At 42.5% G+C, this 13,029-nt stretch overlaps 1 protein-coding gene across 5 annotated transcripts in view; it reads right to left on the reverse strand.

Annotated features, from left to right (window-relative positions):
- NFYC (nuclear transcription factor Y subunit gamma) overlaps nt 1-13,029 on the reverse strand; it is a 98,142-nt gene that overhangs the window by 24,828 nt on the left and 60,285 nt on the right. For 4 of the 5 annotated variants that reach the window (XM_027766869.1, XM_006164927.3, XM_006164925.3 and 1 more), the window contains exons 2-4: nt 12,733-12,845; nt 2,589-2,660; nt 1,120-1,233 (exon numbers count right to left, since the gene is read on the reverse strand). In XM_027766869.1, coding sequence (XP_027622670.1) covers nt 1,120-1,233; nt 2,589-2,660; nt 12,733-12,837 — 291 coding nt within the window. In that variant the 5' untranslated portion in view covers nt 12,838-12,845. The remainder of the gene's footprint in view (nt 1-1,119; nt 1,234-2,588; nt 2,661-12,732; nt 12,846-13,029) is intronic. The other variant, XM_027766872.1, reaches the window with a different exon arrangement.

A 13,029-nucleotide genomic window follows, 5' to 3' on the forward strand; every position in this document is an offset into this window, starting at 1 on the left:
GGTGTAACCAAGCTCCCCTAGCCTAGTGGCTTGTCAGTCTTTATTTTAGCTATTCTAGTGAGAATAAACCAGCATCTCTTGGGTCGGTGAGCTCTCTCTGGAAGTGCATGTGCCCTCTGGCAATAAAACAGAACAACAACAAAATACAAGCAGTATCCGACTGTGGTTTTAATTTGTATTTCTGATGACTAATGATATTGCATACCTTTTCATAGGCTTACTGGTCTTCTGGATGTCTTCTGTTTTGAAAGGCTGTTCGAGAGTGTCACTCATTTTATTTTTTAATCTGAATTGATCTTGAAAATAGCGTTAAATGGATCTTCCTAGATCCACTGACCTAATTTTTGTCTGTTTTGTATACTGTTTTAAATCCCCAGAGTCTAGAACAGTGCCTGGCACATTGTGGTGTTCAATAAATATGTGTAGACTACATGAATAAACACATGCATTTGCAATTCTGTAGGCAAAAGGAAAGAAGAGAAACCGTAAGTTGTTTTTTTCACCTTAAGATATTGGCAATGCTTTGTGTCTGTGACATCCTCCCTCTTACACCTGGGAAAGCTTTCCTTGAAGAGATAGGTAGAGCCTATTGAGGGGAGGGTTCTAGGAGCAAAAAGGAAGGGTTCTACACACAACACAAACACTGATTTGCTGGACTGAAATTTAAACAAACAAACAAACAAACAAACAAAAAGGAAAGATCCTCAGGAAGGCAGACAAAGAACAAAAAAGTTAATGAAGTTAATGAGACTGCTAATTCGTCCTGAGATTATTCTTCCCTGGAATCTCTCAAGGCTCCCAACCAGAAGTCGTTTACTTCTAGGAAGCTAAATGCTCCATCACTTGAGCCTCTGTTTACAGTAGAGTTCACCAAGTAAAGAGTTCAGTCACTGAGCTGTGAAACCCATGCGAGGATTGAAAATTAAGCTTCTTGGCTCAAGGAAACACCATTGCCATGGCTGAAAGATATGTCTGCCTCTCAACAGTGGAGGAAGATGCCGATTACACATCAGTTTCACAGAGGCCTAAGGAAGAAAATCTCTGGTCCAAAGCCATGTGAGAGAAGCAGGCAAAGGCAGCTGCTTGCCCCCGTTTCCCAGTCTAAGTCTGCAGTATTACCTGTAAAGTCCGACGCTTGTTATCCTCTGTGTGGATCCAGGCTCGAAGAGTCAATTCTGTGATAAAAATCTGGGCTGCCTTGGCAAACAGCACAGGGGCTTCTGCACTGATCATCTGCAACACAGGTAGGCCTTCCCTGTCAATCACCAGCAAGTCATCTGAAGCAGTCAAGTGTCTCCAGCCATAGTCCCACGGGTGCCATGGGACTATGCAACAAGGATCAAACACTGAGAAGGTGGCAGCCTCAAGAGGTCCCAAGGTAAAATAAATCCATAACAAAGCAGGAAAGAGGGAAAAGGGAAGAGGCAGAAAGAATACTTATCTAGCATCTGCCATGTGCCAGGCCGTCAAAATAGCCTTGCAAAGAGAACAGGATTTAGGAGACTCAAAGTAACTTGATTTGCCCACAGCCATAGAGAGCCAGTAAGCAGCGGGGTTTAGGTTCTAACCTAAGGCAAGGCAATGTGGGGAAAAATAATGTACTCGAGAGCCAATGGATTTAGATGAAATCTCAGGCTTCCCATCCTGTAGGGCTTTTTCAAATACTGAAAAAGAAGGTAGCCTTCCAGACTTGCTGTGGGAATCAAACGAGATCACACATGTACTTGGCATGGGATTTGGCACTTAGTAACAAGTGCTTAAACAATACAAGCTGCCTTAATGTGTGTGACTTTGAAGTTTAAGTTCTTGGTCACATAAGGCTTTACACCCAATTTAGGGAGGTGGTCTCTACAGGACAGAGCCACAGGAATTAAAAAAACAGGAAATAAGAATTGGATTCTCTGTTCTATCACTCTGGACGAGTGGCTTAACTTCTTTGTGTCTTTTCCCTTATCTGTAAAATGGAACTAATGATTTTTCTCCTATCAAATCTCACAGAGTTATTATTAGGAGAAAAGGAGCTAATCACATGGAAAATTGCTATAACCAGTTAGCTTTCTGTGCAAGTACAAGACAATATTAATTCTGAGTGGTAAAGAGACAGAGGTGATCCTTCCCTGAGAGTTGTAATAGGAGGTAGATTTCTAGAAATACAGAAATGGCCAACCCTAAGTAAACCTTCTCGCAATTATAATCTATGTAAAACAAACTCACAGATCAAAATGTTATGACAGGTACACTAATGGCAAAAAGTTCTTAGAACTCAGATCCAAAACTAGAGACTACGATAAGATGTGAAGATGATGGCACTGGTGACATATGTTGACAATGAATGGTGAAAAGAACCGGGTGACATCACTTGATTGCAAAAAACACACACCCTACATCTTTTCAACATTTCCAGAAAAGTGCCATATAATACAACTGTCCAATGTCCACTCACGTAATTTTAGACAAGAACCAAATAAAAAAGCAACCAACAATAAGAGTATTGTTGTGATTTTGTTGTTGTTTAATTAAACTCTGCACACTAGAGAAATGAACGATCACCTACCCATTATGAATAATAAAAATGAATGTGAATTCACCTTCACATCTTCATCCAGTTTCATAATCTTCTTAATACGAGCCAGTGGGAGTTCCTGTACTCGGAAATCTTTCTGAAACAAGCAACAGGACGTGCATCAATGGTGGAGACAATCAACAGGGTGGCAGAGCACGACTGGCGGTGGCAAACATTCTGACTGGCTTAGACCCTCTTTTCAGGGAACAGGGCAGGAGAGACGTGCAGATAAAATAAAATACAACAGCTCGAGGGCAAAATTCTTCACTTAACAAGTGCAGAGCTTCAAACCACTGGAGAGTTTTAGGAAGACCTTAGGATGGTCTCTAACATGGTCCTAGTGAAAGGTAACCCCAAACAGTATCAGGATCGTTGTCAGCACAATCTAAAGATGTATTACAAATGCCTTCTTTTCTTTTTCCCAAGAAAGTTTACCCTCTGTAATATGCAGATTAAAACGAGATTTCTGCTTCAGGGGCATTTTTCTAAACTCCAGCTCTTTGTGCTATCCCGGGAGTAAAAGGGTAACGCTGGCAGCGCCTGACACAGTGGTCCACAGTTCTTTTCAGCGAGGGCGACACTGACCATTTCTGACCTTTGTACTAACCTAACAGAAATCAGGGAGGAGATACTCTTTTCTTTTTAGCTATAGGGTACAAACACCAGCAGGAGAAGAGAGGGAGAAAAAGAAAATGAGAAAGCACCCCCGCAAGGAGGATGGCCATGCTGCAATCTCTTCTCCACTCTCCTCTCAGGAATCTGGGCAGGCAAGGACACTCCCCAGAGTATTTTTCAAGCCCTCAGGTCTGGGACTCAAACTGCAGGCAGCCACATGAAATCTAGCCACCTTAACCACCATGGCATCTGGCTATCCCTGCCTCCTTTTTAATTGCCAGCGGGTGTATGTGTGCTTGCCAGAGAGAGACAGAGAGGGACAGAGCACCTTCCCAAGTAGGCATGGCCAGGCCACAATTCTTTCTCCATTTCTCCCTCCTGTCGGGATGCTGGACACATAAGCACATGTACCTGATATGTTTACAAGTCACCAGGACCAGGACCTGAATCACAGCTGACCATGTGGGATCTGACTCCGTTAACCAGTAGGCCATGGGGCTGGCCCAAGGGAGAAGCTACTTTCTCCTCACAGCAGCAAAGACCTTGGTCTCCAAAATTTGCTTCAGAAGAGTATAAAAACAGGATGGGGGGAAACTTCTCAGCTGCCTTTAATTTATTTTTTAAATAACTATTTATGTTATTTTATTTCTTTAATTTTATTTATTTATTTTTCTTCAATTTGACCAACGAGAGAGAGGGAGAGCAAGAATGCAAGCCACCAGGTTCAAGACTCAAACCATGGTCGGCCGTGTGGGAGTCGTCTAGCCCCTCACAGTTGCCTTTTAGGTATACTAATCCTGTGACTTTTTTTTTTTTTTATTTAAACAAACAGGACTATAGTGAAGGAACCTACATAACTTTTCTGTGGATGGGATTTACAAAGGGGCTTAGTGACCAGCACTACTTAATTACTTACAATTTCAGCCTTTTTTGGTCTTATTTTGAAACTACTGGTATTTAAACACATGCTCAATTATGGATGCAATTCTAGAAATAAAAATCAATTCTGAGCTTCAGAGCTGCCATGCAGAGAAAGGTGCAAAGGCAAAAACTAAAATCAGCAAAATTTCTACTGGGACTAGGTGTCAAATGATTGATTCTCCAAGTGGTCTGAAACGGGAGTCCACCAAATCCAATATGCACCTGGGCATTTACATCATCATTTTTAAAAAGAATTATTTATTTAATTCCATTTGTTACTATTATTATTTTTTAATTTGACCAGAGAGAGACAGAGAGAAAGGAAGGGAAAAATGAGAAAGCAAGCCATCAGGTCCGGGACTCGAGCCACAGTCGGCCACGTGGAAATCCAGTGCCCTTAACCACCACGCCAACTGCTGGCTCCTGCGTCATCACTCTATACAATGAGCAGCTAGCATCTGAGATTTGATGTGATCAACAAGCATAAATGAACTTTCCCCAGACCAACAGAAAACCTCAAACATCAAAGAAGGTATTTCAGAAAAACATTACCAGTTTTCTAAGAATCCATTTTATGATTACAGAAGGGCAACTATTAGAAACCTCTACTCAAACTAACCCTGAAGCAGAAAAGCCTTATAAATTTAGTTTATTAAAATTTCACCAACAGGAAATAGCAAGGCATATCCTTTCTTTTTAAAAATTTGCTAGAGGGCACATGTGCTTGCTGTAAAGAGACAGAAAGAGAAAATGAGAAATCACCTCCCACAGCAGATGGTCATGCCACAATTCCTTCTCCATTCTCCTTTTGGGATTTTGGGCATGCACAGACATGTACCCGGTATATTTTTCAGGCCATCAGGTCTGCGATTTGAACCACCAAGTCAGCCATGTGGGATCTAGGGCCTTAACCACCATGCCACCTGCTGTTCCACAGTAAGCGTTTTGGAATAGAGAGTCTCTCCACTATGACTAGATTGCGGTCCGCTAAGGTTGCTTTAAATTCTATGCTGGCCATGTCATTGGCAACTATACAACTGATGTAAATAACATTTAACTCCTTCTCTGATGTTGACCCAAATGGAGAATAACTGATACCAACTCATGTATTTTTCTACTTCTGGGTGAGACATCAGGAAGGTGGAAGAGTAGATCCTCTCTAATATCCTTGTGCTCCTGACCACAACCAAAGAACTACATTAACAATGCTGCCATCTGAAACTGCCGAGTTTCAAGAAGTCTGAATTTACTCAATGAGAGTTTGGAGCCAACGAAAAGTCAATAGGTCTCAAGCTGCACTAAAGAACATCCCGAGTCTCAAATAATGATGAGGAATCTTTTCTAGGCCTACCCAGTCAGGCACTCTGGCAAAGTCAAAATTCTTTTCTTCTTGGAAGCAGTGATTTTCCGATCTCAGTGGCATGTTAGGATCACCAAGGAAGCTTTTGAGAAACAAGACTCCTGGGCTCGGGGCTTTTGAAAAACAAGACTCCCCAGACCAACTGAGTCAGAGACCCTAAGGAGAGGAGTCCTAGTATATTGTGTTTTCTGAAAACTTCCCTGGTGACTAGGACCCGTGGGAGGGTTAAAGACCACTGCTTTAAAGTTGTGTTATACAAAGTGAGGTCCCTGGACTTGCAGTGGCATCACTTGGAAACTCAAAGAGAAATGCAGAGTCTCAAGCTCCATTCCAAACCTACTAAATCAGAATCAGGGTTTTTTTGTTTGTTTTGTTTTGGGAGAGAGTTTTGCTATAGGGCACATTCACCAGAGAGACAGAGAGAGACAGACAGACAGAAAGTGAGAAATCACCTCCTGGAGGGAAGGTCATGCACAATCCCTTCTCCTCCATTCTCGTCTCCATGTGAGTTTTACGCCTCCAGGTCTGGGACTCAAACCACAGTCAACTATGTGGGGGTCCAGTGTAATAACCATTATGCCATCTGCTGGTTCCCAGAATCAGGTTTTTAACAAGATCTGGTTCACAGCGACAATAAAGTGTGAGAAGCGCTAGTCTATAGGAAGGGCTCATATAGTATATAACCTGTTTTATAAACTGTCCACCATCCTCACCATCAAGTTTTTGTGTGTGGGGGTTTATTTTTTGTTTTTGGGTGCTAGAGAGTATGTGTGGTTGCCAAAGACAGAGAGTGAGGGAGAGGAGAATGCACCTCTCATGGGGAATGGTCACATCACAATTCCTTCTCTTTCATCTCTCCCTCCTTTCTGAATTTTGGTCATACACACACATGCTCCCAGCTTGTTTTTCAAGCTGTTCGGTCTGGGACTCGAACCACACAGCTGGCCATGTGGGATCCACCTGCCTTAACCTCCAGGCCAAGGAGCTGGCCCAGCCATCAAGTTTTGTTTAAGTGGCCATCCGATCTGATGGTGATGTCAGAAATGTTATCGTTCAACCTGGAAGCAATGAGGAATGAAGAGATAAACAAGAAATTGACCGAGGCTTTAAAGTACAGATTACTGAAGGCTGACTAGGATGTAGGGAATAAATTAGGGAGGATTAGATTTTTCTTTTCAAGGCTCAGCATCATTACCACCCTCCCCTCAGCCGCTCCCAAAAAGACAAAGTTAGCTTTCTCTTCCCTTTCAAAGAGGTCCAGAAGGTAAATCTCAATGCCAAGAAATCTACTGTTTATTATTTCCAGCGCTCTGCTGAGCAGGAATACAGTACTTCATACAATCACTCTGGTGCACACTCATTTTGATATGGTTTTTAACCAACTTCAGTACTGGCTAAATACCACCTGGATTTATGGACAATTATAAATTACAGAGCTTTTAAGACTGAGGAGAGCATGACAGCCAAGCCAAGATGAAAGATAAACTGTTTTTGTAGGTCTCAGACAAAAGTAACAGGCCAGTGTTTCTAATACATCATGAAATACGTCACCCAGCACAATTCAATCACTTGTTTTTGAAACGGTCTGTGTTCTAGTCTTAGCCCACAGCACTTCATGAATATTCTTGTAAGTTCTACTTATGTTTGGATAGCTTAAACATGATGGATTTTTAAAAAACCATTAAGACATTTTGAGGTGTCAACCTAAGAGGTCCTGACATTATCCAAGGAAGCCTGGTTTTAAGTACTGCTGCACTCTGGGAAGACTAAATGTACAAATAATTGGCCACATTACACGGGCAGAGAGGTGTAATCAAAGAAGCAATGCCTTTTATGTGCTACAGTCAGAGCCCCAAGCAGAGAGAGAAATAAGAGTCTCATGAAGGGAAATATCACCCAACTTCACTGGATTGCAGTCTCACTAAAACTTGAAATTGATATTGCTTTGCACTAAATCTGGAGGAGATGGATTCATTCAAATATTTATTATGCACATATTATATACCAGACATCTCTAAACACACGATGCAAAACACATAGCATGGGTCAGGACTAAGAGTCTTTTTCAAGGATACACAGAAGGAAAATTTGGTTAGTCATCAAAAGAAGAATGATCAACGACAACCTCCTCTTTACTCTTCTTTCTCTTCACCCACAAAAACCTGAACTAAAACCAATTCTTTCAAAGTAATTACCCCTTTTAACCTGTGATAAGACTAGATGTCTAAGTACTAAAATTTCATCAAGACCATAATTCTCTGTTAGCATTCAAACTTGAAAAATAAACAAAACAGGTTATGGGTCAAATATCAAAGCTCAGAGTCCTTAAGAGTTATCTGTGCATCCATGTAGACAGCAGCACTATTCGCAGTAGCCAAAAGACAGAAGCAACTCAAATCCATTGACAGGTGAGCAGATAAACACAATGCGGAATATACATAACCGCGGAGTCTTATTCAGCGTTAAAAAAGAAGGGCCAGCCCCTAGCATGGTGGTTAAATCCCATACACAGGGAGCCAGATCCCACCCACATGGCCAACTATAATCGGAATCCCTCCCTGGCAGCTTAAAAACCATGTTGGTCTATGCCCAAAGTCTGTCTATGTGTATGCCCCAAATTCTGATGGGATAGTAAAAGGAATTATGGCAATGACCACATTGGAGGGGTATCTGCACTTTCCCTGGGGTGAACATGTAACAAAATCCTGCCACATACTACAACGTGGACAAACTTGAAGATATGGGACTGGCAGGTGGCATGGAGTTTAAGGTGCTGGACTCCCACACAGCCAACTGCAGTTCAAGTCCCAGACCTGGTGACTTACTTTCTCACTTTCCCATTCTCTTTGATCAAATTAAAAAATAGTAACAAATAAAAATTAAGTAACTTAAGAACTTGAAGACATTATGCTAAGTGAAATAAGCCAATCATGAAAAGATACATACTGTATGATTCACTTATATGAGGTATCTAAAACGGTCAAACTCATACAGATAGAAAGTAGAATGGTGCTTACCCTTACTAGGGAGAGAGGGGTTGTTGTTTAATGATAGAGTTTCTACTCTATTGAGATAAAAAATTCCGGAGATGTGTTTCACAATGATGTGAATATACTTAATAAACTGTATACATTTAAAAATGGTTAAAATGATAAAACCATGTTTTTTTGGGGTTTTTTTGGTCACAACTAGAAAAAAATAAGAAAAGTTAAGTGCTGAGCTTGAACCTCCAGAATTGATCTGGTGACTTGCCTGATGGTGGATTTATGTTGCTCAGCTGGAACTGGAGCAAAGACTTGCTGCATTGGCATAATCTCACCACACCCCAGGAGGGCACTAGTTTTATACCAGATCAACCTGAGCACCAAAACCCAAGCTTAACTGTGAGATTACTCCCCCAAAATATAAGCAAACACCCCACTTTTGACTTTATAATTTCAGTTATTCCTTCCTTCTCTTTTTATATTTGAGACAGCAAAGATAACTGCCACGTTTAAACTACAAAAGAAAAACAATGACTTTTCAGTGGAAATCTACTCTGAATACAGGTCACTGAGAAAGGCCACGCCAAGTTCAACTGCTAAAACCCCCCAAATAAGCAAATACAACCCACAGGTACATACAGAGTGTAAATTAGGTAAGTCAACAGGCATTTACACAGCAAGAAGTTATTTTATTCATTTCCTCCATTCCTCCTCTTTTTTTTTTTTTTTTTTTTTTTTAAATTTGAGAGGTTTTTGCTATAGGATGTGTGCTTACAAGGACAGAGAGAGACAGAGACAGAAAGCGAGAAATCACCCCCCAGGGGGGATGGCCATGCCACAATCTCTTCTCCTCCATTCTCCTCTCAGGATCTTGGGCACACACACACACGTGCCTGGCATGAGTTTAAGCCACTGGGTCCAGGACTTGAACTGCGGTCAACTACAGGGGAGTCCAGCCATTACGCCAACTGCTGGTCCCCCTCCATTCCTTCTTAATAGACTAACTCAACAGAATATACGTATGTCACTGAGTGCAATGACCTTGTCAGTCTCGTCTGCTAGAAACACAGCATCTAGCATAGCCACAGTATGTGCATCATAAGTATTTGGAGAGAGAATAAATAAATCGACCTTGCCTGTCAGAAGTAAAGAGCCACTAACCTAAGGAATTCCAACATAGTTTTACACCAGAAGGGAACCCAATGCCTGCTCTGCCAGGATACTAATACCTTCAGGACAGGAATGACACAGCCAAAACAGGGAACTCCTTCAGTATTTGTGAAAATAACACAAAATGGAACATTCTTCATTAAGAACAAAACACTATACTCTGACAATATTCCAGTTCAACCTGTCGTATCTCCTGCGACCAGGCAACCACACACTTTACTCCTACCTTTAGCCACTGTTAACTTCTTGCTATTCTTCCAACGTAAGACCTTCTGCTCTGAACCTCCATATCTTCATCCATGCCCTTCTCTCTGCCCCAAATATACTCTCGCATCCTTTTCATCCAGGAAATGCTTACTCATATTTCAATATCCAACAAAAATGTTCCTCTAATGGGGCCATATGGTGGACAGCAGCACGCAGCAAGCTGAGGCTGACCCACACGGCAAGTGTCGAACATGCACCTGGAGACCTTCCTGGGTATGCTGGGTGCCTATGATCTGGCGCTGGCTGAAGCTGGGAGGGGATCTAGGTATGAGGATCCTGTTGAGGGTAACATCTCTCTTTCCAATAATGAAAAGAATGAAGGGAACCAGCAGTTAGCGTAATGGCTATGTTGCTGAACTCCCATGTAGTCGACCACGGTTCGTGTCCTAGACCCGGTGGCTTTAAAACTCACGCTGGGCACGTGCACGTGTGTGTGTGTGCCCAAGATCCCAAGAGGAGAATGGAGGAGAAGGGACTGTGGCATGACCATTCCCTCTGGGGGGTGATTTCTCGCTTTCTGTCTCTATGTCTCTGTCTGTCTGTCTGGCGAGCGCACGCGCCCTATAGCGAAAACCTCTCCCCCCCCAAAAAAAAAAGAACAAACAAAAAGTTCCCTTTACTTAAAATCTTCCCTAAATCAACTGCAGAGAAACAAGTACCATCTATGTCCCCTGTACTCCCAGGGCACTTTACAGTTATATTGCTACAGGACTCATTGCTGTTCCATTTAATAAATACTGACTAAATGACTCGGGTTGTAATTACTAGAGTGTAAGCTCCTCAAAGGTCAGGGTTATATTTGCTTCTTCAAAGTTAGTGGTTCTCAACAGGGGAAGATTTAAGCCCAAGGGGACATTTGCTAATGTCTGGAAACATTTTTGTTGGTCACCAATGAGAGAAGGTTGCTACTGGCATCTAGAGAGTAAAGGAGAGGAATATGCTAAACATCCTAATTATCTGGCCTGGGCTGGCTCTGTGGCCTAGTGGTTAAGGCAGCTGGACCCTACATGGCTGACTACGCAGTTTGAATCCAGGCCCCAACAGCCTGAAAAACACACCAGGAATGTGTGTGTGTCTGCTCCAAATCCTGGCAAGGTGGGAAATGGAGGGAAGGGACTGCAGCATGACCATACCCTGTTGAGGGTGCTTTCTCCCTTTTCCCTGTCTCTCTAGAGAAAAAAAAAAACCTGGCCCCAATCAATAATGCTTCTGTCAATCTAGATTTATCTTTGAACACCTAAAAAGAATACCTGGCTCCTAACAGATTTGTTATTGAATAAACTGCTCAACAGTTTTCAGTAAGTATGTGAGGTCTGACAGGGCTATGAAATCAGGTCGAAGAAATGAGCTTTTACTACTGAAAGAAAGGTCTTGGCTTTTCTACTTTCCCTAAAAAAAAAAAAAACACCTCACATTAAACTACCTCTAAGTCAAAGCATTCACACCCACATGCCTAAGAAAAGCCACTAAGACATAAAGGGTACCCTTGTAATTACCTTACCTAAGGTAAATTTTATTTCCATTTTCCTACCCACAGGTCAAGAATACCTTTGGGGCCAGCCAGTGCTTCATGGTTAAGGCAGTTTGATTCCACCTGGCTAACTGCACAGTTTGAATCATGGCCCTGGTGGCTTGAAAAACATGCTAGGCATATGTGTGGGTACATGCCCAAAATCTAGATAGGAAGAAAAATGGAGAAGGGATTGTGGTATGAGCATCCCCATGGGGAATGCTTTCTCACTTTCCTTCTCTTTCTCTCTCTCTCGTTCTCTCCCTCATTCTCTCCCCCTCTATCTCCCTCTCCTGTGAATATACATGCCCTCTGGCAAAATACAAAAACAAAAAAACTTAATAAACATGGGACCAGCAGTTAGCGTAATGGCTATGTCCCTGGACTCCCATGTAGTCAACCGCAGTTTGAGTTCCGGACCCGGTGGCTTAAACTCATGCTGGGCCCGTGTGCATGCATGCCCAAGATCCTGAGAGGAGAATGGAGGAGAAGAGATTGCGGCGTGGCCATCCCCCTGGGGGGTAATTTCTCACTTTCTCTCTCTCTTTCTAGAGAGTGCACGCACAAAAAAAAGCTCTTAAAAAAAAAAAAAAACACTTTATAAGCATGATTGGAATTTAAAAAGGAAGTTTCAAATGTATTTCTGGAGAGAGAAAGAGATCCCTGTTTAGGAATCCCCAGTAGGATCTCGTCGCACTGCAGTTCTCCCGAATTTCTAGCCAGGATCATGGTGCAGGAACCTGGCATCTTAAGATCAACCCAAAATCCGAGCCCTGGGCCTTTCCATACGGCTCCATTACTGCGCAGTGATGCCCTACCACCTGCACCTCTGCGGATGGGCCTAAGTGAACAATGTTCCAGGGCTGACCTGGTAACACAGCAGTTTGGCACTGTGCAAATGGAACAGGATCCCAAATCACTGATCACAGCTCAAATCCCAGCCCCAGCAGCTTGAAAAACACTTGTGGATGCCTGGAATCTGTACAGGATGGAGAAATGGAGGAAAAAGGACCACGGTGTAACCACATCCTACTGAGGGGGTATCTTCTTGCCTTCTCTGAGTGTGCATAGCCTCAGGCAATTTTAAACATGTTTTAGTCTAATTTTTTAAAGAATTATTTTTTAAATTTTATTTACTTATTTATTTCATTTGACCAGAGAGAGAGAGAGAAAGTGAGAAAGCAAGCTGCCAGGTCCAGGACTTGAACCATGGTCAGTCACGTGGGAGTCCAGCGCCCCTAACCACCACACCATCTGCTGGCCCCCAAAATCTTGATTATTGCCCCTATAGTTCTTTACACCCTTTGAAAGCTTCTCCTAGAAGTGTCTCATTCTTCCTTACCACTGTTAAATTCCGTATTTCTTCCATGACCCGAGGCCAGAAGGACTGGAGGCTTTGCTGGGCATCACTGCTGCTGGTCCCACCGAATCCGCCTTCCGTGGACATGTTGACAACTGAAACGAACATATACACGGCACACATTAGAAATAAGAGACTTTCTGCCTAGGTTCATCATTTCATACGCATCCTTCTTTGGAGATGTTTTCACTAATTCATTCGGCTTTTCAGTCTGGTAAGGTATGTCATTGTGCTGAAGAGACTTTCAGCACAGATTTCAACCTCAGCAAAGCATCCGGA

Source organism: Tupaia chinensis, unplaced genomic scaffold (genome assembly GCF_000334495.1).
Source record: "Tupaia chinensis unplaced genomic scaffold, TupChi_1.0 Scaffold143758_1, whole genome shotgun sequence".
In the NCBI taxonomy this organism is placed as follows: Eukaryota; Metazoa; Chordata; class Mammalia; order Scandentia; family Tupaiidae; genus Tupaia; species Tupaia belangeri.